The 24632-nt window shown below is 41.5% G+C and overlaps 5 protein-coding genes across 5 annotated transcripts in view; 2 read left to right on the top strand and 3 right to left on the bottom strand.

The window, feature by feature from the left end:
* Positions 1–347: 347 nt before the first annotated feature.
* znf687a (zinc finger protein 687a) lies at positions 348–9640 on the bottom strand. Its single transcript, XM_080004737.1, has 11 exons — positions 9621–9640; positions 7106–9163; positions 6578–6833; positions 4458–4678; positions 4134–4318; positions 3714–3890; positions 3268–3430; positions 2928–3170; positions 2712–2824; positions 1957–2053; positions 348–1863 (listed from the first exon to the last, which is right to left on the bottom strand). Exons 2-11 carry the CDS (start codon positions 9146–9148, stop codon positions 1246–1248), a joined length of 4116 nt encoding a protein of 1371 aa, XP_079860863.1. The 5' UTR covers positions 9149–9163; positions 9621–9640; the 3' UTR covers positions 348–1245.
* Positions 9641–10120: 480 nt separating this feature from the next.
* On the bottom strand, positions 10121–15130 carry LOC307233870 (26S proteasome non-ATPase regulatory subunit 4-like). Its single transcript, XM_080005327.1, has 10 exons — positions 15084–15130; positions 13906–14046; positions 13698–13812; positions 12867–12953; positions 12557–12625; positions 12260–12475; positions 11962–12070; positions 11698–11835; positions 10720–10775; positions 10121–10604 (listed from the first exon to the last, which is right to left on the bottom strand). The coding sequence occupies exons 1-10, from the start codon at positions 15107–15109 to the stop codon at positions 10434–10436; spliced, it is 1128 nt and encodes a 375-aa protein (XP_079861453.1). The 5' UTR covers positions 15110–15130; the 3' UTR covers positions 10121–10433.
* A 2403-nt stretch (positions 15131–17533) lies between these two features.
* Positions 17534–18687, top strand: LOC307233405 (serum amyloid P-component-like; the record flags this gene model as incomplete). Its single annotated transcript, XM_080004736.1, has 3 exons — positions 17534–17591; positions 17786–17888; positions 18159–18687. 3 exons carry the CDS (start codon positions 17534–17536, stop codon positions 18685–18687), a joined length of 690 nt encoding a protein of 229 aa, XP_079860862.1.
* A 2923-nt stretch (positions 18688–21610) lies between these two features.
* On the top strand, positions 21611–22150 carry LOC307233404 (C-reactive protein-like; the record flags this gene model as incomplete). Its single annotated transcript, XM_080004735.1, has 1 exon — positions 21611–22150. The coding sequence occupies one exon, from the start codon at positions 21611–21613 to the stop codon at positions 22148–22150; it is 540 nt and encodes a 179-aa protein (XP_079860861.1).
* A 349-nt stretch (positions 22151–22499) lies between these two features.
* Positions 22500–24632, bottom strand: part of pip5k1ab (phosphatidylinositol-4-phosphate 5-kinase, type I, alpha, b) — a 14240-nt gene continuing 12107 nt past the window's right edge. Inside the window, exon 16 of the mRNA XM_080004734.1 lies at positions 22500–24632. This exon is cut by the window's right edge and continues 1426 nt beyond it. The gene's annotated coding sequence lies outside the window, so the exon portion shown is untranslated.

Genomic DNA, 24632 nt, shown 5'->3' with positions numbered 1-24632 from the left:
AGTGAAGCAAGTCTACCCATAGCAAACGTATTAAACTGCACTATAAATTGAAAGTTTGCATGAAAGTAGGTGTGCTGAGACAAAACGATCTAGATAAGCGCCATTTCTTCGGACACATTAGCTTTTCAAAGTTTTTACTTTATATTTATATAAGATATACATATATTGCTATAGATTGCAAGTGTGAATTGATAACATGTGAAATCGGAAATATCTTGATATTGCCAACATTGAAAATGACATGGTAAGGAATATTATCAGATATTCACTACACTATTCAAGATTCAGGTGGCAATGATATCAATGTCAAATATCAACATGAATAAAATTTAACTCAACTACAGCACTCAAGTCCACCAGCAAATAAATACTTTATTTAGAATTATTGTTTGATATTGTCTATGGAAAAACACAAAATCAGAGATAAAATAAACAGAGATAATCAATCAAACACCCATATGCAAGTCACCAGTGCATTCTGTTCAATAGTTTGTTACTGAAATATCTGATTTTGTAGCTGTGGCGTCAAGCCTTGTTGAGCAATATGTTTATCTTCTCAGCAAATCTAACATTTTTATGTAAGGCATGTGTGAGGAGTAGTAATTTAACTAATTTAAAAAAATACAGAGATTTTGTTTTAGGGTCTGACATGTTGCTTACTTTACTCTTTACAATCTCTCTTGTAAAGAAATTAAATATAAATCTGTCAATTTTTTGCACTTACATTGTGCTTAAAATGTATAAAGGTAGTTTAACGAGACACAGGCAGTCCTGGATTAATATTACAATTTCAGAACTGTCCTCAGTAGGAACACATATTAATCCATTTCCTCTCGTCCCATTCCAATGCTGTTTTCAACAACATTCAGTCACGCAGGCAACAAGAACATCACAGTAGCTTTTGGTACAATCTCCTGACAAAGACATGGGCAGAGCAGCAATCAGCCAGCGCAGTTTGCACATTAATCTTGTTAGCATCTGATTATTCAATACGAAAAAGGTGCAGTATTACATCCTGAGTGCCACAAGTGAAAGAGGGTTAAGGCGCTTAGTTTACAGTAAATCACATTTGATTGTTTTACATTCAATCATTGGTTAAAACAGCCAATAAAATATAAGCCATACTTTGGTTAAAAAAAAAACAAAAAAACAATCAAACAAAATAAAAAACATAGACATGGGCATAAGCATAAGGCACTGTGCTCTCCTAACTTATTCTGCCTTTGACATCTTTCCTCTACAACCTCATGTTGTTTTTTCTGCATTTCTTGCATTGATAAAAGCCATACCATGAGTTCTAAAATGAGTATTCAGATCGCCTGTCCGGTCAAACCTCTTACGACACACTTTACACACTAGCCTGCCCTCCCCATCCTTCCCCTGAGAAAGAGGGGACTGGGAGGAAGGAGATGCTGGTGGAGAAGCCCCCCCCTGACTCACATCGTCATGGTTCCCTCTGTTTCCAGGGGAGGGCACTGGGTGCTCATTGGGAGCTTGGTGGTGATCAGTGAGCGTGTCTCTCACTTTGTGGGTGATGAAGCGATGGCGCGACAGGGAGGCCGTGGATGTGAAACAGGCCCCGCACTGCGTGCACTGCTGCCCGCCGCCGCCGGGCCCCTCGCTGCGGTGCTGGGGAATGTGCTCCAGGAAGGCCGCCTGCTCCTCGGTGGTGAAGCCGCACGGGGCACAGCGGAACCCCGACTCGGGAGGAGGCACAGAGGAGGGAAAGCGGCTCTTCTTGGCTGGACTCGCCCCATCTGTGGACTCTTCCTCTGGCTCGATTCTTGCGGCGACTCTCCTTCTCCGGCGAGGCCCAGAGCCTCCGTCTTGCTCTGAGGAACTGTCGTCCAAGCCGCCACCTCCCTTCAGCGAGAAGCAGAAAACATTATCCCCAGGTTACAAGCAAAACTGCACGTGCAATTCTTTAAAGAGAAATACAGAAACAGAGTGGTGTACCGGTAAAGAGTCCTGACGGTCAGAGTCGTCTGCGTGTCTGAGCTGAATGTGCTTCTCCAACATCCCCCTGCTGCTGAAGGCTTTCTGAGTACAGAACCTAGACACAAAGCAATGCTTTAAGGATGACTTGCCTATGGCAGAATATCTAAGACATAGGATTTGGGGATTTTTAAGGGCAGTACCCAAACAAATCAAATAGGGTTCGATCAAATGACCTTCATGAGCAATCGATTAATTGAAATATTAAAAGATGTTTTTTCTCCCCAAATAGACACCCTGTGACCTCATCCATGTACAAACGTATTGCTGTGAAGTGATTATTTATCATCGATGAGAAAAGGCATATAGAGGTTAAATTAGTCAAGTCTAACTACAAGCCAATTGTGTCAAGGTTTAATTATGTGCACCAAAAAAAATAAACTTTCAATACAGAGGGATAAAGGTGTATGCATGAAAATCAATAAATCAAATAAGGTCCAAAGCACAGGGATGTAAAAATAAGTGTGCAAATCAGACAGACTATGTGCACAATGAGAAAGAAATTGCAACTCAAGCAATTGTAAATAGCAGTATTCTCCGATAAACCTTTTCATTTCAATGCTGCCCAATTTTTATTTATTTATTTTTTAATCTCAGACCTCACATGTATAGATGACTGCCAGACAAGCCTTTATATAAACTTTTTATATAACAAGTTCCTCCTTTATAAAGGTCAGACTTAAACGCATCTAAGATGTTGTGTGCGGGGTACTCACTTGCAGTGGAAGCCCCGTTTGAGGCCCTTGTGTTTGACTCTGATGTGGCGTCTCATGCTGGAGGTTGTGGTGAATGAACTGTCACACTTGTTACATGGGAACTTCTTCAAAATCTACACAACACACAGACATGCGCGTTATTATTGGACCATGCCCAAGCACTTACGTCTCTGTTCCCACTCCGCCACCGGCCGGCGGTCCGTTCGGCCGCATCACCTTGCCGTGCTTTTCGGCCATGTGGGAGATGAATTGCTCCCTCTCTTTGAAGTGTGCGCGGCAGGGCAAACACTTCCATCCGGAAGCCACCTTTGACCCCTCCCCATTGGCCATCTCCTCTTTCTGCTCTTTCCATTCCTCCTTTTCATCAGAGCTCTCCATCCCTACCAAGGGCCGTGGGTGAGAAGCGTGCGCCAGGGAGGGAAGGGACTCCTGCTTGACGGGAGGAGTTTTATGTGAGGACTGAAGAAGAAGAGGAGGAGAAGCAGAGGGAATTTTATTTGGGTGATACAACCTGTCAAAGTATTTCAAAAGGTCTTCAGTGCGCGAGATAAGTTACCGAGATGTGATCCGTTAAGGAAGTCCTCTGAGAGTAGAGCTTGGGGCATTCGGGACACTTGAACACGTGCACCTTCTGATTGGCCAGATGGGTGTCAAAGTGGACATACAGCAGGGACTTCTGGGTAAAAACCGTGTCACACATCACGCACTTATAGATCAGCCTGTGACGGAGAGAAAGTAACTTCGGTTAACAGTGAAGTAGAGAGAGGAACGGTTAAAATCCCTCATTTCGAGGTGTAAATAATCCTCATCAGGAGTCATCACCGTGTAACACTTTATTGATCCCCATGGGGAAATTTGTGGACTGCGGAGTTTCAATTGAAACTTTCAAAACGTTTGTACTTTTCTCTAGTCTATTTACACAAACCTTATATCATAGATTGAGGAGTAAAGCTCCTCAATCAGCTCCATATCTATGCTCCATATATGTTTGTGTGTGTGTACTTGGCCTGTCCTCCGGTGAGCGTGGGGTGTTGGGCTGTGATGTGGTTCTGGGTGCTGGGGGCCGACTTAAAGGCCATAGGGCAGCTGGGGCATTTATGGAACATGTCACAGTGAGCCATCTGGATATGAGATTTCACCGAGTTCAGCCCTCCGAAGACCACCTGACAGCTGGAACATCTGGAGAGAGGAAGGAGGAGGAGAGGTGATAATAAGCAGATGTTTTGCCCCTTTTGACTGTATTTTCTGCACTTTTTTTTATTGTAAATGTTACTTCATACTACTACTTGTGTGTTTCCTTTTAGTTTTCTTTTCCCTTACTGTGCTTAGCTCAACCTCTGGAGCCACTGAGCCTTTCACCGCACATTGCACGAGCATAATTGAAGATGTGACAAATAAAACCTTGAATCTTCTGAAACTCACCTGTATCCAATGCGACGTGCAAAGTGCAGACAGATCTCATCCAGGTGTATTTTGAAGGCTGACTGCTTGAAAGTCGCCCCACACTCTGGGCAGACATAGGGTGGGCAGGCTCTGTGGATGCGCTGGTGAGCAGCTGCGTTGCAGCTGTTGGAAAGCAGCATGGGAGGAGAACACTCTGTGCACGACTGGATAGGAGGGGTGGAATAACAAGAGTCAAATTAAATCCCTTAAAATAATGATGAAAATAATAATGATGGAATGATAATGAAAATAACACTGCCAACAAAATGTAATAGCACATGCACAGTAGCGGTAAAGACTCACTGTGCTGGCTGCTGGCTTGATTTCTTGGATATGATCCACCACCTCTTCTTTGCTGCAGAAATTAACTTGACACTCAGGACATCGATTATTGGTGTAGCGCCCCGCTTCCGCCTTCCTGCTGGGTGTTCCCTGCTGCGGTTGGGTGGTTGGATTCGGTGAGGGCACGTTGAGCAATGATGAGGGTGGAGCCGAGGAGGACGCAGAGGAGGAAGAGAGTATGCCTACAGGAAGGAATTAGCAAGATGTGAATGATAAGATAAGATAATGATTAGGGCTGTGCTGATAGCATGACTCAATTCAATATCAATTTGATACAATATTAATGAGATGGTCAATGATACAATTCTATACAGCAGTGATCATCAACTGGCGGCCCGCAGGCCACATCCGTCCCTCCAAAACTTGCCATCCGGTCCGCAGAATATTGACAAATTCAAAAAATGTGTGTTAGAAAAAGATGCGTTCCCGTATTTAGGATATCTAGTAGTGCTGACCAATAAATCATATTTGAATCGTCATTGCATTGAGCCTGACAAGCGACATAAAAGAAAAATAATTTTATTAAATAAAATTTTTTTTTTTTTCATCCGTCTGAGAGAACACCGCCAACCGAAATCGATTAACTAGTTGACTCTTCTCTGTTGGGAGATGCGGATACATGGCTCTTTGGTTGAAAGCGCTCTAAAAGCAAGAAGCGATGCTGCGTTCATGGGAAATCTGAAAACTTTCCTATGTGTTTATTTATTATTATTATATTTGTTTATATCAAGAGATGTTTTTGTTGAGTTAAAAAGAAAATATTTTAAAAGGGAGCAGGGAAATTTTAACTTTAATTTCTTATTGTTATGTCTTATTTAATCTTCTGTTGAACTGGTTAGGTATTCATGTGCAATTTGTTCAATAAAAGCACGTTCTTAATAATTTGTTTGATTTCTTCATTCAGTGGGCATAGGCTATTCAATGTCTTATACAATGTACCAATTAAAGCAGAAAGACACAGGAACTGTATAGCTAATATGCACACTTCAATATTTGTTTATTTATCCCAAGTCATATCGTCATCGGAATATTGAATATTTTTCATTAAATTTCATTTCATTTAATTCATTTAATAATTCATTTAATTTCAACTTTATGCTTTAGGCTGTTTGAGAGTGACATTTTTGCTTGACTAACACACACGGCTTTTCTTCCTGCAAGCATTTTCCACCAATCAGGACACTGCATAGCCTCAAAACCACTGAGGGAGACATGGCAGCTACCCAAAAGTGAAGCCGAAATATCTTGCCCCCTGGTGGCTGGCAGTATAGATGTTAGGACTCTGTTCAAACTGATAAAGGCTAATAAAATTAACATTAATTTGGAAGAAAGTGGAAAATATTAAATAATAATAATAGGCTAATTAAGCCTAAATACATTTTTTTATTTTTTTGAAAGTCTACCCACCAAAGTGACTGCTTCTTCTGGCCCTTGGACAAATGTAGTTGATGACCCCGGATATACAGTATATTGACATTTTATACATAATGAAAATGGCCACCAACTTTACAGCATGCTATTTGACATGCATCAGAAAAATATTTCACTCAAACAGTCTAATACAGAAATTACATATTTCAATTCATTTGTGACTATGGTGGTCTTTAATATAATCAGAAAATGGTTGCATGACTTCCAAGTATCAATATTACAATTTTCAAATGGATTTAGAAATTCAAACAACAGAATTGAATTGCACCTGAGTACTGATTGTATTTAACCCCAGCCTACATGGAATAGAGGAAAGTCGCCTAAAATCATCAATCCTAAAATATATTCTGATCCATTTGATTGAAGGAACAGCACAGACTTTGTCTGGTTACTTGGCATCATTGGAACATAATGATTGACATATAACCAAATGTTCTCTTGTAGAAACATCAAGTGCGCTTCCATGTGTTAATAAAAACCCATGTTTGATAAGTTTGTTGTTGTGTTGTAACAATACAAATATTCAAATGGACAATTACAAACCCTGCATAATGGTCAGTATTGCATATTCTAGGGAAAACAGTTGAAATGCCATGAGGCATGTTTCAGATTTAAAGAAAAAGTAACATCGGTTCAGTGGTAACACTCACCAACAGGCGCAGGCTCCTGCTGTCCAATCATCTGCTCCACAGTAACGGGTCTCATGACCAGATGGGAGCACTGCATGACCAGGCCTCTTTCCTTGTGTTCTCTGGCATGCAGCAGCAGGCTGCACTTGTTGAAAAAGGCCAGTCGTTTTGCACAATGGTTGCAAGTCACCTCAATTCTCAATGAACGTCGGTCATAGTGCCGCGCTAGGCTCCGCTCCAGCGCAAAGGCATCACCACATTCCAAACAGCGATAACCCTGAGGCAGGAGTAAAAGGCTTGATATTACTATGTGAATGCAAAAAAGAACAGTATGAAAGAATGATGTGGGATCAGGAGTTTTACCAAAGGATTTACCGTAAAATTTAAATAATCTTAGTGTGGGTAGTCCTGAGCCCTAGAATCTTAACATATTAAGGCCTGTATAATGCTCCCATCTCACCTTAGGTCTGTTACTTAAGACTGTCTACTGTTAACACTATTAATCCTTGGGAGGGTTATTTTATAATTTCTAGCTTTCAATAGTATTACCTGTGCTGGCAGGGGAAGGCCCCACTCTGCAGGAGGTGGTGTGATGAGATCCGGCTTGTAACTGGGCAGCAGGTTTTTGCTATTCAGAATTTTGTTGAAGGCCTCCACGAGGTTGGACTGGCTCTTGGAAATAATTGCTCCTGTGCTATTAACTATAGAGGCTGGTCTGCTGCTGCCCTGGGGTGGGAGCAAAGGTGCGGGTGAGGAGACTGTCATTCCGCTGGTCAGAGTTTTCTGGCCCAGGCTACGCATCCCCCCAGGGTTAAATCTGGGAGAAGTGATGGCAGGCAGGCCTGAAGATTTGGTGACGGTAACAGCTGTTGGAGACACCTTGCCTTTCGTGTCCCCTGCAGCTTTGCTGTTTTTGACCTTGCTGGCAGCTACCAACATAGCTGTGCTGGCATCCTGGAGAACTAATGGCGCAGCCGGGTTTCCACTAGCCTTCGCTGTCTTTTTCTGAGACTGTTGAGAGACCTCCATCTTCGACTTGTTACTACTGTTACCTGCTGAAAGTGTAGAATTGTCTGCTGCCTTAGTAGAGGCTCCTCCAGCAATTTTACTTCCATGTCCGCTCACGGTTCTTGTGATGGTGCCTGTGGGGGTTTTGACCATTTTGATTTTAACTTTGAGTGGGCGGGATGGAGGTGAATTGGCAGTTTTACCACTCACACTTGAGCCAGTAGCAATGCTTTCTCTGTCCATTTGTCCTCCATCCCCTCCCATCATTTTTTCTTCTTCTTCTTCCTCCTCCTCCTCCTCCTCCTCCTCCTCCTTGACCTCACCGACCTCTACTGGCCTGTCCTGTTGACTGGGCACAGCCTCTATGGAGTCGTCCTGATTGTGGCAATCCTTGTGGTTTGCAACTACAGTCAAAGGTGGTGCTTGCACTGGACTGGGGCTTCTCTTGGGGACAATACAGCCAGTTTGATCAGGTGGTGGGCTCTCAGGAGAGTCTCGCATATCAATCACATGCTCTAGGCATTTCTCTTCTTGGACTGAAGTAGAAGCTGACTGACTGGAAGACAGGCCAGCCTGTGGTCCCTGAGAAGCTGGCAGAGGTGAACTGGAAATGGAAGGGAACTCTTCCTCAAAAAAGGTCTCACGTTTTAAAGTTGGTGGAAAGGGTAGGGATGGGGGATGAGGAGAACCAGAGAGATTGCAAGAAGGTCGATTAGGAGAACCATGTAGCTCAGAATATATTTTAGGTCTCTCTTGATATTTACAAGGAGAGGACAGTCGTAATTCTGGGCTTTCATGGATCACCAGTGGGCTTCCTAAATCTGGTTCTGAATCCTCTTCATCAGATTCCATGATGTTCCTAATCCCCTTTCCAATACTCCCATTTTTGGATGAAGTACACAATGGTGGACTATGAGGATAACCAGTCTTCTCCTTCTGCTGGGAAAGAGGAGGGGTGTGATGCTTGACAGGGAGAGAAGAGGGAGAAGATAATGACATGGGGGTGAGCGCTGCAGAGGGAGCCGTGTTGGTCAAAGGCTGTGGGTAAAGGAGAGGGCTCAGCTTGCTCATAATGTCAGCAGTATGTCTGAGAGATCCAATCTCTGCCATTTCATTGTTACTGCCTTCACTAGAGGTCGGTGTAGGAGTTAATGGTGAGCTGTGGGACCAGGGTTGTCCTTGAGCCTTCATGGTTGAGCCCTCAAACCCATTGGACTTCTGGGGTTCCAGACAGACATCATCATCGGGTGATTTGGGGGGCTCACCCAAATGTCTTTCATCCTTGGGGTCCTCGTCACAAATCATAAACTTATTTGTGTTATCATCTCTCGCAGAATAGTCGGCCTCCCCGAAGGATTCCAGGCGTACTCTGTTCTTTACTATTACACTGACAACCGGGGGGTTGCTTTGCGAGACATCGGAGCACTGAAAGCAAGGTGGGCTACCACTTTTTTGTCTGCTTTTCCCTGGATTCTGCTCTCTATCCTCTTCTGGACTTGACTGGATGGCTTCTTTGGCATCAATATCTGGTATATCAAAAGCTGCCAGCAAGTCATCAAAATCTGGGGTCTTCATGTCGCCCATCCCCAGCGAAAAAGCCTGAAGAGACACAAAACGAGTTGTTATATTTAAAACAAAAAGGTATGATAAATAAGAAAAGAAACACAGTACACAAATAGTACAGACTTGAAGACGTAACATAACGATACTTCACATTTTGGGCAAGGCTTAGAGGAAAAAACGAAAATGTGTTATGTGTTATGTGTTATTCTCCAAACGTAAATACAGACTAGACAGGGTTTGTTAGTACTCGATATGTCATGTCCGACTGCTGTGACACGTTACAGCAAGTGGCTGTTCTGCTAACAGCTAACGCTAACGCCTTAACCTGCTAGATATAATTGCTTGCTTAGCATTTAAGTGCTACTTAAAATAGATAAAAATAGACACGCAAATATAGCAAACCAATGTAATGTGTCGATCATTAAAAAACACAAACACAATGTCATCATTTGGATAGCTTTCGTTTGTAAGTAACACACTAGTTGGAAGTTACCTGCTAGCGAAATGGATTGGATTGCCACTTTTCCTGGCGCACGAGTTTTACGTCACTAACACGCGACGCGTGGTAGAGTGACGTCATATATTTGGAGCCGGATGGAAATGCACCTCGTTGCATATTCTAGTTATTTGATATTATAACATCCTCCAAGACCCGAGGACATGGTGTGTGTGTGTTTATTTTATTCTCCAAAGGATTAATTCAGAATTAGACAATTTCAAATTCCCAAACCACTCTTCCCCCACTTTCCCTTTTACGCCACAAATCTCTACAAATAAGAAAAGTAATACATTACACTACAGACATGAGACAAGACAATAAATCAATATTCGAAATACTCGAAATTTTCTCATGTTTTTTTTGTAGTTTTGTTCAAAAGTTTCATTTGCATTTTTAATAAAACTGAATTAAGATGAGGTTGTACTATAATGAGGTTTGAATGAAAATGACCAAATGCTCCATACTGTGTAACTTAAAAGAAAAACACGTTTAAATTGCTGTCATACTGTAAATTTATTCATGAATTCCCAACCATGTGGCTGAGTAGTTATAATACAAAAGCCTCAAGAGCCAAAATGTGTCAAGATTGATGAAGACAAAATCAAAACATAACAAAACAGTATGCTCATCAAATAAAATAAAATAGTGATAAGGTTTCAGACAGATTACACATCATCATCATCCTCATCAAGAGATAAGCAGGGTGCCTGTAAAAAGACTCCAATGAAGTAGAGAACACACGCAGCGAACTTCACATTTCATTTATTTCTCCTTTATTGTTTGGTCTGCATTCCACTCTTTGGATAATCATTTCTTCTTTTCCTCATCCTTCTTGGTTTCAGGCTTGGAGCCTGTTTGGGAGGCCAAAGACCCCATCGCATTTCGGATGGCTTCATTATTAGGGTCTACTCCAGGAAGGTTCTCCAGGACACTCTGAAGAAATTCTGGATCTTGCATGACATCATAGTCCTCCTCATCCTGAGCACATAGACAACACAATAACACAAATGAGGGCATCCTCCTGACTACTCACCCGCAGCTGTCTCTATACCTAATCAGGAATAAGAACTAATTTGTAATAAGTATTGTTTACCTTAGCATCGCTGGATTCCACATCAGCACCCGTGTCCATGTCTTCACCGCCAAACTCTTCAGGCGAGACAAGTGGAATAAAGAGTTTTTCATAATGACACAAGTGGAATAAAGAGGTTTTCATATGCTAAATAAATGACACAAGGGCTACAGGAGGGGGTGATTAAAAGACCAAACTGCCGATAGCTCACAATCTTTGATTTTTCATATTGTCTCTAGGCCTGGAAAATTTGAGAGATATGGTGAGAAACCTACTTTAAAATAATCTCCTGGTCCTGCTGACATTAACGGTAACGGGTATTTATTTTTTTCAAAGTTACTTGATTTTAGAAGAAGAATGAAGAAGAAGAAGAATCTTTATTTGTCACACGCATACACACCACAACACATGCACTCATGCAGTGACGGCGACCAACACACACGCTTCAAATGGTGGCCGATGAAATGAAATCTCTGCTTTTGACCTATCGTGGCTTGCCCTTCCTCCGGGGGCAGCCAGGAGCAGTGGCAGCATACAACAACGCGCCCTGGGACCAGTTACCAATGTCCATCGCTGGTCAGACGACTATGTTCAACATGTTTTTGGGTGGGGGTCCTTACTCATGTTACAAGGAGGAAACCCCATGTGAACACAAGGAGAACATTCAAACTCCACACAGAAAAGACCCTCGTCGGGAGATAACCCACCGGAGCACGGTGGCAATAGCGCCCCAGGCGGGGTTTCTTCTACTCATATTGTTCGAAAATGTAAAAAACTCAAGGGTAGAGATCTAAAAATGTGGGCTATCACCGGGATCATGTAAAATGTGTGTGCTGACTAGTAAACCAAAACTAAAACTCAATTTGAAACCTGTAAGTCACAAACTAATGGTGATGACATAACACACTCTATAGCACTATACATGATTAAATTCTGATGCAGGCTTCTAAATTTGAATTAGTGTTTGAGATTACAAAGTAATTTAATTAAAAAACGAACCTCCTCCAGCTCCCTGCATGGACATCTGCAGAGCATAGGCAATCTGCTCATCCTCAGTCATTCTGCTGAAGTCGGGTAGAGAAGGCGCGGCAGTGTCGGTCTGAGGGGCAGACATCTTCAGGAGGGCATCGTCGCTCTCTGTGAACGAGATAAATATAACAAAAGACATGAGACAAACAAAAGGGGGGGGAAGTCTATCACATGCCTAAAGGACACAATTGGCATCCATGTTTGGGAAAAACAGTTGCGTAGAGATTTGCTAACCATCTGCTGTAGAGGAGGGAACGCCACCCTCAGTAGCCGATACAACAGCAACTCTACGAGCTTCATCCTCCTGCCTCTGTCTCTGCTCCTCCATGGACACCCTTAGGGCCTGGACAGAGACAACAAAAACAAGCAATCACGGACGGAGTTAAAACGCATCGGGACAATATTGGCAGACTTTCATTGTAAAGAGGAACCATTTTTTATTTGTAGAATTGGAAAATATAGATTTGTCACAACAACAATAAAAAATATATTTATTTAAGGCTACTGTAGCCTCTATGGCTTCTTCTTTTACCAGTGCCAGCTCTGGGTCTGCGCTGGGATCAACTCCAAACTCAAAGTCGCTGGCTCCAAGGCCAAGCATTGCCCCTCCCTCCCCAGCCAGGACAGGTGAAGACAGGAGGGCATCGGCAAGACTGGGGCCAGGAGGGACTGTGACCAGGTGAGATCCTGCTCCCTCTTTGCCATTCAAGGTGTTGATGAATGCAGTCAGTTTCTCTGTGTTCATCTCCTGTAGGGGACAGAAATTGAGGTAATATAGAACAGAACGTACACAATTGGGCAAGTTTGAAGACTTAAAGAGACAACATACCTCCTCTCCAAAGTTGATGATATCCACACTAACTTTTTCTTTCTTTAGACGCTTTGCCATTTTAACCAGCTAGTGGAGAGAATAGTTAAGACACATTTATATTTTGTGTAATTAGGAGTGTGCAGGAAAAAATAGGCTGCTAATGTTTTTTCCACAGCAACAAATCAAAACTGGTAGATAGACTGGTATTTCGTATACATTTGACTCGGCAGTAGACCCAAATATCTAGTATTAAATGTGTTTGGCATGGTACAACATGATAAATAACCCAAATAAAATGCAAAAATAACAAATGTTGAAACTTGCTTACATCTTTTTCGTTGTCGTCCACTGGGCTGCCAACAAATGCAATGATGCGCATCTTGTGATTTTTCCCTTGTCGGTGCTTCAGTGCCAACTAGAGAAATAAAATGGGGAAAAAAAGAAGAGAATAAAGCACGAAGATGCCATTTGATTATGCCATTTGATTAGCGTATGCATTTTGTAAACATGACAGCATGGATTTGAGTGTGAGAGCTAATCATCTGAAGAATCGATAATGATTCACAACCCAACTACTGAGCTAGCATGAGAGATGCGTAGTGGCCCATAGACATTACGCAAGAAAAGTCAGATACCGCCTACAACATTTTCCTGATGTTTAGGAAGATTTTTTCAGTTGTACCTACCATTACCAATGATTTTCCAACAAGGCAAACCGGCTGTCAACTTATCATTTGTTCCCCCTCTGTGGAAGACCAACTTGATTCTTCCAAACAATGATTTGGCCTGCAACTATTTCTCTCATTCTCAAATAAGCGTATATTTTGCTTGTTGGCCTCCTGCCTCAGGCCATGTAGAGCAGAGGATTCATCTTTCTTTATCTTCCTTTAAATGCAGCAGCAGAAAGAAGGGATCATGTTGCAGCTACCGAGTATGTTGATGATCATATTGTTTCGGTTTCGCCCATAATTTTGCTTCTGCAGCAAGCTAAAACACTGTCTGACCTCTGTGACAGGACAGAGGAGAGAAACCATATCCTCATTGGTTATACAAGTTGTGTACATCTCTCTTGTGCATGGCTACTCAAAATGTCCCGCGGCAGGGATTCAAACATTTATTAAATTAGGGTCCGTTTTTATGTTGAGAGTCGTGTACTCACATGTGCCACCCTGATGCCTGTACAGAAGCTGATATTTCCACGAGGCTGGACAGCATGCAGCTTGGACAGAATCCTACCAGTGTCCGGGGTCAGTGTAGTTAGCACCTCACAGTTGCTGCAACAAAGGAATATATTAAAAAAAAAAAGCATTATGCATTTTTTAACCCCTTTAAATCTCCCATCACACATCAAACACCTTGGTTCTTACTTGGCCATCGTGATGAGGCCCACATTGTTCTCAGGGTTGCTTCGGGTCTTGGAGTGGCAAACAATATTAACTGCGTCCTGCTGGGCTTGTAGTCTTGTGGGAAGAAAGTCTCCATTACGCATGTACTCACTGTTATCCACACTAGGGGGGAAAAACAACAGTAGTTAATTGATAATAACAAGCATATATACTTTTGGGTCTGGTCTTTAAGCACTCAATGCATTGCCGGGATAGCTTTACGAGTGACGCTAGAATGGTTGAAAATCATAAAATTAATTTCATTGAATATAATGAACAACCTAGGTCTTAGCTAATGCGAACACTTTGACTCTTTTTTCCCCCCAATTTAATTCTTGACGAGTCACTCAAAAGCAGAGATCTCATTTCAACGGCCAGTGACTCACTAAAAAAAAGAGTTGTTCAATTTTCAGACTGTTCGTTGGTGTTATTCAGGAATGGAATTTCCACAGGAATCATTTGATTCCGTCCAAATTATTTATTTAGGCGAAAGCATGAAAACTGTGGATCCCAGAGAATATTTTAAACCTCATCCTCTCAAAATGATTTATCTCGTCAGAGAAACGCATAGTGTGAACTACGAAAACAAGTCACTTGTGTCGAAAGGACCTTGATATAAAATGATAACATTTTAGTGCCATGTAAAAGCGGTCATCAGTCATATTCGGTGTGAATCGGGCCACATGCCTTGGACTTCATAGTTTAGTCCTCGGTAATCATTTCGGCAGAGTCATTTAATAGAATGGTTCGCTACAAATGGATTGTACGCGAGTCTTGTATCACCGAAAACGTTAGGCTAACCGGTTAGCATCACGTAGTACCACAATAGTGGACGACAAGTAATAGTAAACGTTACGTAGATACAACCTAGCTAGCGCAGTTGCTGGGATAAACTAGTACTTTACTAGGTCATGAAGTGTAAAGTGGGGCCAGCTGTCCCGACGAGCTGGGTTGCTGTTTATGGTTTAGCCGGATCAACCAAATGACTCAGGGAATAAACCGACGAGACGATTCTTTATCGAAAACGAGGCTCGTAAACACGCGGTTGAGTCCCCGGTGAAACCAAACGAATCCGCACAAACCCCACGAGCCGCTGCGCTTCACCCGCACAACAATCAGCGTTTATTATATCTATTTATGATGGATTTCGATGTCCTTACCAGACCATGGTACTTTCGAGCACCATTTTGGATTCTTACGTTTAGCTACGTCGGCGCGCTGCATTGTGGGTAATGTGGTTTTCCTAAATGAAAACCAAAATCAAATAAAGAATCGAGTCCAAATACAGAAAGATATAAAAACACATTTAAACTGGTAAGATACATCATTATGACCATATGACGATTGTTTGTTGTGTGTGTGTGTGTGTGTGTGTGTGTGTGTGTGTGTGTGTGTGTGTGTGTGTGTGTGTGTGTGTGCGTGTGTGTGTATGTGTGTGTGTGTATATATATGTATATATATATATACTCTTTAACTACTGTCATTACAATACTCGAGTACATTTTCACCCGTAACACTTTGATTCTATAATAACAATAACGATAACAACAACAATAATAATAATAATAATAATACTAATAATAATAATAATAATAATAATAATAATAATAATAATAATAATAATAATAATAATAATAATAATAGTTGCAATACACAGGGTCCAGTTTAGTCATGCGATTATATGCGGGGACCTTCGGCACTTGGAAAGCTAGATAGCTAGACACAGTAGATAGGTAGGTATCACTTAGGTTAATGTGATGTCATGTGCGATGTCTTCAATGGCGAGTTTAAATATAAACGTAAATGCAAAGTATTGAAAAAGTTATTGAGCCAATCCATTCCTCAAATATTAAACTACCCAAGAGTGTAAATTAAAAATTAAAACCTTTAAAACTCCTAAGTTATGATCCTTGTATCCTCCAGTAAAATGTGGCGTCAGGCACAACGTTTAAAGTCTCTGTGTTAATAATTGATCAACATTTGATGAGAGTTAAGCAGCAGAAGTTTCAAACAGTGAACTGGGATGTATTAACAAATGACATCCAGCCATAGATCATTATGGATTTAAAGATCATTCATCTGTAAGTACATGTAACAGCTGCTGTCATTGTTCGGAATGAAAACTATTTGATAGGAAAAAACTAATTTTAAAGTGTAGCCTCTGGAATACTCGGGTAGAAAGGAGAAAGTAATTGATTACATAACTGAGTATGAGTTCAAACACACCAACTTGAAAAAGTATGAAATAAATACTCAATTACAGTGTGAATTATTAGTGTGTTTATATATATATAATTTTTAATTATTATTATTATTATTATTATTATTATTATTTTAATTATTATAGGTCGATTTATGGTTATTTCATTACAATTTAAATGTAATCCTAATTAATTGGGGTGGGGTCCGTGTGGCCGCTGCCCGGCCCACTCCACCCCTACGTTGATCTGGTTTTGCTTCACCTGTCTCTCCCAACGCCAGAGCTCAAATTCAGTACATACACCACACAACAGGCCTAGGGTTTGCGGGACGGGTGGGGTGCGAGCTTTGTGGGTAGGGATGTGGCGGGCGGCTGCGATCTTGATCGTCATGCTCCTGCCCCGACGTGCTTCTTGTCAGTCCTGCAACTTTAATACCATTCATGCTAGCTGAGAACCCATACACTCACACACAAATCTTGCTCTAAACAACACTCCACCAGACCAGGGTGTGCGGGGCGGGAGGGGTGCATGTGACTCGGGTTCAACTTGCTCGAAGGACTCGGAATCCCCATGCCCCGCAATTTTAACTGCTGGTTCTGTGTAACGAAAAGCTGTGCTCTTGTCATCCTACAGGTCGTCCACAGGACAGAGTTATTGTGGCAGTTCTTGATGATTAAAGCATCAGTAAAGGGTTGCATTGCAGGTTGAGAACTTGCAGACCAACTCTGTCCTAGATGCAATGGCACAAATACTCTGTGGTGTATGCTGACAGCACAGGTTTAAAAAAAGAATGTAAAGTCAATACTGGAGTCTAGATAAACCCATTTGCACAAACAAATGGGAGGATTCATGTTATTTTCCTCCCCTTTTAAAAGTGGGATAAATGTTCTTACTTTGTAAAACTGAGGACACTCTTCTTCTAAAAGCAAGCCAAGGTAAGAATTCAACCCTGAAAACATGACAATTATTAAAATCACCCACCATACTCCTTATTCAATCATAAGATTAGTAGTGTTTGATGGAGATTGATAAGATAATGAAAAATACACAAGGCAATGAGTTTGCATTAAGAAGTGCAACGTTTGATTTGACTGGAGCCTATTAAGCTTTGTTCTCTTTTGCAAAACTCTCTAAATTGCTTATCTGTTGCATCCCGTGGTTTGAAAACTACCAAATAAATAAATCTTAATCATTTAGTTTTGCAAAATAGAATTTATTAAAAAGTCTTCCGGTCCTGTCCTTCCAGTCCTTCTCCATTTTGCAAAGATCATACTTAATGATGTCAGGACAAAGCTTGATGCGACCTGTGTCTTGATGTGACTCAAAATTAATAAATGAAATGTTGAGCAATTATGCAGCTGAATATTTACTATAATTTGCCATTGTGACCATACAACACGTTTCTCAAGATGGAGAAGTTCCTTCTTGTGACGATGCTGATTGCAGCTTGCTGTGCAGCACCTCAAGGTAAGTTCACCAATATTCTTCATTCGACGAGACATTGACAACTTTTTAGTAACACAACAAATCTCAGCGTATCCTTTTATCGTGACAGATTTCAATATTTTATTCTCTCCACATTGTTTGAGCAAGATTCAACCTCCTTATTCGCTGACCACTAACATTTTGGAATATTTCTGTTGGCCCTCCCTCCTGCGCAGATCTCTCAGGCAAAATGTTCACATTTCCTAAAGAGACAAACACAGCTCACGTCAAACTGCTGACATCTAAGACCAGCTTCCCGGCAGTGACAACCTGTCTCAGGTATTATGATTTAAGAATAGCAGGAAATAATTATTTATCCGTTATTCAATGTATGTCAGACATTTTTCCTCTATAAAGTATGTACCGGACCTCTGAGTTTCTCTTGCACTGTGCTCTTCAGAGTGAAATCAACATCCGGTTCAGTTTGGCTGCTTCCATACAGCCATTACACCCCTTTCTGCTGAAATCATTAAGTTTCTGTGCGTGTGTGTGTGTGTGTGTGTGTGTGTGTGAAATGTGTCATTCAATTGTAAAAAATGTGTTTTTCAGATTCTTTACAGATCTCACCCGGAACTACGGACTCTTCTCTCTGTCCACCGCGACACACAGCAATGACTTTGTGCTTTTCAAGATTCAGTCGAAGGACGTCATAAGAATGCACGCTCGTGATGGCGGCACCGACTTCTTGGAGCTGTCATTCCCAGTGAACGCATGGCACTCCATGTGCTCCACGTGGACCTCCGAAACAGGGGTTGCACAACTTTGGGTGGACGGCCAGCCAACCAGCAGAAGATTCATCCACTCGGGGCAACCAGTCAAAGGATCTCCCATCACTATCCTGGGCCAGGAGCAGGACTCCTATGGTGGAGGCTTTGATGTGCAGCAATCATTTGTTGGCATGATATCAGATGTCCACATGTGGGACTATGTGCTTTCCCCTTGTGAAATCAGGCGCTACGTCAATAATCTGAATTTTACCCCAGGGGATGTGTTCAACTGGAAGGCTTTGGATTTTCAAATAGTAGGGCCGGTGTTGGTGGAAAACAAGCAGGATGAGTGCAAAAACCTTAAAAGCTAAATTATTAATGAATAACTAGTCGTTTCTGCTTTTCGTTCAAGTTCAAGCTCAAGTTCAAGAGATGTTTGTTTAAGGCCACACCACTGGATTGTGACATGAATAAAATGCACAGTATTGCACATGTGTTGTGGCGTGAATAAAATGTTGTCAAAGCTGATGTTTGATGAAGCCATTTCAATCATTGAAATCCAACTTACGTTAACAAGGGGGGCTAGTCTGCCCTGCCCTCCCTGCACAACGGTTTCAGTATGACATAAAATCACTCCAGTTCTCCACGTCGGTCATCCCAGTCACGCCTCTTCTCATCCCTGGTACGGTAACGGTGGGACGACACAAGCTTCCACCTTGGTGGGCGCACAACCTAGACTGGTGCAAACATAGAGATATCTCCAGTGCTACTCACCCCAATTCAATCCTGTGATTGGACATTTCAATAAAACACAAAACAAGTGCTTAAGAGTACGTAATTAAACATTTTTGTTTCCTGTTGGGCCAGACAACCGGCGGAAATAAAGACGCTTACTCGGGAGACAAGGCAGCCTAAGAAACCGCAGGTGAGGAGGGAAGATGGTATCAAGGCGCTCCAAGCTGAGCGGAAGAGCAGCTTGTTTTGTTATTTGAGGAGGGGAGAGAAGAACGAGGCGGAAGAAGGAGCTAGAAGCTCTAGTCCTTCCACCTCCGCAGTCCCAGGGATGAGAGGAGTCGTGACCGGGATGACCGACGATGGAGCCCACAAACTGACGGTGGTTTGGGGGGGGGGGGGGGGCGGTTAGGAGAAATGGGAGGAGTCGATTGGCAGGTCAATAAGGAATTGGTTGGGAGTGCCACCTTGTCTAAGTGGTGTCTCTTATGTGGTGAAGGGATTTTAGAACTGCCGGCGGGTCTGGGAGGGGGAATTCAAGTGTGCTAAGATTGTGAGATTAGAGGTGAGGGATGTGTCTGAGTCCAGGGACACTGTAGCCACACTCCTTGTCAAAGTAGAGAAAGGGAACCCGAGAATATGATGAGTGAGCGGGTGAGGTTTTAGAGGGGGAGCACGGGATTGGGGTCAGCATGGAGCCCTTGGATCAACACTACACAGCGTCAGAGAGGAGGCGGGAGGGTGTTGGTTAGATTCACCAGACCGGTGGGAGTGGAAGGGCAGTTTCATAGAGAAAACCAGGTCAGGGTCCTTGGCAGATGTTGGCACGCCACCCCAAGTTTCCCAGGTCCACAGATGTAACTGTGTCCACCAGCTTGAGACCTGACATGGCGCTGTATTTAGAGAGGGAGTGAATTCTGCATTTCATTGAGTTAACAGTTCCGGTCGAGGATGTTAGGGGAATAAGAGGAGTTTAACGTATGCAGATTTAGAAGCAGTACAAGGGTTTGTGGCTGGCAGGCACACACCAGACCAGTAGAGATAGGGGTCAGATGGGTTCGTAGTCGCATCTACTACATCTCTTCTTTGGCAGTTTGGTATTTACAGCATTCTCGGAGATCAGCCCTAGAGGATTCGGCCGAAACAGCTGAGCCAGCGGCTTTGGATGAGAAGAAAACAGTTCATTTGGGGACGTAGATTTAAGACCGGATCCTGTGTATAATTGTATGTTTAACATCGACCCATATAGACGCTAAACAAACGATGAAATCACACAAATATTTCAAAAGATTTGAATTTCAGCGCGATCGATTATTTCTGTCTATGCTGATGCAAGCTGCAGTTTGGTGGACAGTGCGAGCGCCACTTTTGTCCACACAAATCTGACTGAAGTGGAGAGCAGCAATGCCTGTTAGAATGCAAAAAAAAAAGTAATTGCTCATCTAGTATTTCCATAATATATAAATATCTTCTTTCTTTGGCCACTTTCCTCATCACCACTTCTACTCATGAACAAGTGAATTATTTCTGATGTCGCAGTACTTTACTGTAAGAAAGGATTTCCAGCACGTTTCCACCTCTTATTACATATAAATGTTCAGAAGACTATTACAGCAATAGAGCAAAAAAGCAACTGAATTCAACATTTTATATTTAGGGATATAATTGGTAAACTAAACCTTCAGACCTTTTTCGAATGTAAAATCAATATTGCAGATAGGCCTGTTCGGACAAACAAAAGGGAGGGCAAATGTTCTCCTCCTCCCCTTTAAAGGTAAGATAAATGTTCTTAGTTTGTGGAATTTAGGTCACACACACTACAAGCAAGCCAAGGTAAGATTATTTTAACCCTTAAAAAATGGTAATTATTTCAATCACACTATCGAGTCATCGAGGTTACAGTTGACCGACTGAGGTGGCTCCACATTCACGAACCCCCTCTGTAACATCAGGCTGAAGGTTTACGATCATTTGCAATTGTGATTGAAAAACCTTTTTTGAATTTAAGATGGAGAAGTTCCTTCTTGTGGTGATGCTGATTGCAGCTTGTCGTGCAGCACCCCAGGGTATGTTGACTATTATTCTTCATTCAATAAGACATTGACAACTTTTTACTCTGAGAACACAACATAGAAAATGTGGTAGGCAATATTAAACACATTATCTGAGTCCAAATGACGATACCTATTCACTGACTACTAACATTGATGAATATTTTTGTTGGGCGTCCCTCCTGTGTAGATCTCTCAGGAAAAGTATTCACATTTCCTAAAGAAACAAATACAGCTTATGTGAAACTAATGACCTCGAAGACCACCTTCCCAGCAGTGACAGCCTGTCTCAGGTAAACTGCCACTATAATTTAAGAATAGCAGAAAAATAATTATTTCAACGAGCATTCAGCCATTGCACCCTTTGCTGCTGAAACTGTGACATTAAATTGCATGTAAATTATGCTCCTGTTGTCTACTTCTATGGAAAGCCCACTGGGTTTCCTTATTTATGAAATGTGCTCCATACATTAAGTTTGACTTGACTATTATGATCACTTAATTGTGAAAAATGTTTTTCAGATTCTTTACAGATCTCAAGAGAGACTACGGACTCTTCTCTTTGGCCACTCGAGCCCATATCAATGACTTTCTGCTTTTCACAATGCAGTCACAGAGTGTCATCAGAATGCATGCACGTGATGCTCTCGCCGACTTCCAAGGGCACTCACTCCCAGTGAACACATGGCACTCTCTGTGTGGCACATGGAGCTCTGCGAATGGGGTTGCACAACTCTGGGTGAATGGCATGCCATCTAGCAGGAGATTCACTCACTCAGGACAAAGCATCAGTGGAACTCCCATGACTATCCTGGGCCAAGAGCAGGACACCTACGGTGGGGGATTTGACGCACAACAATCGTTTGTTGGCATGATATCAGATGTCCACATGTGGGACCAGGTACTTTCCCCTTGTGAAATCCGGCGCTACACCAATAATCTCAATTTTATCCCAGGGAATGTGTTCAACTGGAGAGCTTTGGATTTTCAAATAGCAGGGCAAGTGTTAGTGGAAAACAAGCAGGATGAGTGCAAAAACCTGAAAGGCTAAATGAGTAGAATAACCAGTCCTTTCTGCTTTTTTATGATTTCTCTTCAGCACAGTATTGCAAATATGTAGTGCCGTGAATAAAATGTTGTCAAAGCTGATGTTCATTTAAGCCATTTCAATCCCTGCACAGTGGTTCTCACAGACACACACACTAAATAAACAAGTACAAAGTGCTGGAATTACTTCTGATAAATGTAAAATAATACTAAATAAAACATCAGCTTAGGAATGGAGTAAAAGTCCAATAAAATTAAATAACTCAAGCACAGATGTAACTTATATTCAAGCAAAGTATGTGAGGAAAACATAGGGATTGTTGTATGACAGTGGAAGGAAATAAGAGTACAAATCAAGACCTAGAAAATACGTTTAATCCTTTGAAATCTGAGACAATATGAAAAACATCACCACCACATAACTGAAACATGGCAGGAGGGACAGGCAGCACATATTGCATGAAAAGGCATTTCTGTGACTTATATATACATATCCACATATCAACAGTAAAAATATAGTAATTGAAGCATACATGGATACCAGCAACATTGGCTTGTTGGCCATCTCAAACATTCATGTAGAAAAGCATGGGGGATGTTAAAAGTCCAGATTATGGAGAGAATATATCTATTGTATATCACAATCTAACCACACAATATTGTAAAAATTTAATTGACAAATTATTTCAAAAGCAATACATTTGTTACAGACATCCTGTCTGTTTTTTTCTTTTTTTTTTTTTTTTTACATACAATCATCTAAAGTACATAAACAATTTAATTTCAGACTACAAGTTCATAATAGTAATAATAAATATGTCTCTTGGAAATGAGAGATGGCAGACAGCTGTTCGTATTGCGTTAGTTCATGGGTTTTAGTGTCTGTGTTGAGGGTTCACTGCACCTTACTTACAAAAGGATGATCTCTAATGTTATGGAGTGACAAGCATCAGTGGCAGATTACATTAGTTGTATTCAGAAACTACACAGGAGCGCTCATCAAAAAAAAAAAAAAAAAATCATACTGTCCCGTAAAATCTGATTTAAAACAACAAATATGAATATTTATTCGGAGTGTTGCTGGGTGGTTTATTTATCATCAGCATATAAGACTTAAAACTGACCTCATTGGGGTTCCATGGGAGGGATATACTCACAGTAACTACAATATTGTCTTGTAGGAATGTGGGGAGACCAGACCAAAACAGATTAAACCACCAAAAAAAAAAAAAAAAAAAAAAGGCTTCCACAAGGACTCAAAACACCAACTTGTGGCGTTCATGTGGCCTTCATGGAAACACCCATTTCCACAGAGTTTTAAGACATGGAGCAGCCCAGTGTTATTACCATCTACAGCAAACGTCTGCGTCCCCTTTGCATCCGTGTTAACTTCACTGGATGCCGGACACGGCCACGTGACTGCATGTGTTCTGCTCAATTCTTTGGTGTCACGACTGCCTTTTTATTCACTAAAGACATCATTAGATCGCCTCAGTCCTGCCATATAACACAAGTATCTTTCCATCCTGGTATATAACCACCATTACAACCTTTTAACATTTACAGCATGTATTTCCATATCCCTCTCGCTAATGCATAGACCACATGTGCCTAAGGAACCAAAAGCCTCAAATTCATTTGAAAGAAATAGTTAAAAAAAAAACCAAAAAAAAAAAAAACCTAACTCTTGCTACAATCAATTGGTAGTGACTCAAATTTCTGCAGCAGAAACATCTTAAAGGATATTTTGCGCATGTAACCTCTGGAGATTGTGTGTGCTCCAAATTATAAAATAAAAAAAAGCATACCAAACTTTATATGAGAAATAAAAACAATTTACATACACAAACAGATGACAAACAGCCCTATGGTTAGACATACACACTGCCTCCATTAACATTGCTCCAGGAGCGGACACAATCATTTCTGTAACCAGCAGAAATAAATAGGTTTTAATTTATACGACACAAGTATTGATTAATAAAAGGTAGACTTAACTACCAAGGGTAATGACAAAAGTCAAGGAGATCACCTTATCAGAATGTAAGAAAACAGTAAAGCTGTCATAAGTATCACGAGTCTCCAACTAGTGTACGCATTTAAGAATGCTTTGCTCATTCATTAACCTATCACCTTCGACTATGGCAGCTTATTTGTCGGTCCATGTTCTGTTCAATTGTAGTTTGATGACTGCTATAGTGACATGGAAGGCTCTTATGTGCTGCAGTGCATCAACTACGACACACGTGCGCACATACCTCTTGCCCTCAAATCAACAACAGCACAAATAGAAAAGAAAAACAAAGTGAAGAAGCACAGACATTGCAATTGCACAGCTGCAGGACAACTATTTCAATAGCATTACATTATTAAAGGCTTAAAAAAAAAAAAAAATAAATAAAAAAAATCCAACTGGCCTTTAAGATCTTAAATAGTTCCATCCATCAACCATTTAAACCTTGGCACACATGGTCACATCAGATGGG

The sequence above is a fragment of the Zeus faber genome, assembly GCF_960531495.2.
Source record: "Zeus faber genome assembly, chromosome: 8".
Classification (NCBI taxonomy): Eukaryota; Metazoa; Chordata; class Actinopteri; order Zeiformes; family Zeidae; genus Zeus; species Zeus faber.
This window is presented reverse-complemented; position numbering and strand designations above follow the sequence as displayed.

Coding starts and splice junctions, on each gene's coding strand:
- LOC307233870 (XM_080005327.1), bottom strand. CDS start 15,109: ATGGTGCTCGAAAGTACCATGGTCTG. Junction 12,071..12,259: donor CAGACCCAGAGCTGGCACTG/GTAAAAGAAGAA, acceptor GTCTCTGTCCAG/GCCCTAAGGGTGTCCATGGA. Junction 10,605..10,719: donor TGGAATCCAGCGATGCTAAG/GTAAACAATACT, acceptor CTATGTGCTCAG/GATGAGGAGGACTATGATGT.
- znf687a (XM_080004737.1), bottom strand. CDS start 9,148: ATGGGCGACATGAAGACCCCAGATTTTGATGACTTGCTGGCAGCTTTT. Junction 4,319..4,457: donor TCAAGCCAGCAGCCAGCACA/GTGAGTCTTTAC, acceptor CCTCCTATCCAG/TCGTGCACAGAGTGTTCTCC. Junction 1,864..1,956: donor ACCGTCAGGACTCTTTACCG/GTACACCACTCT, acceptor TTCTCGCTGAAG/GGAGGTGGCGGCTTGGACGA.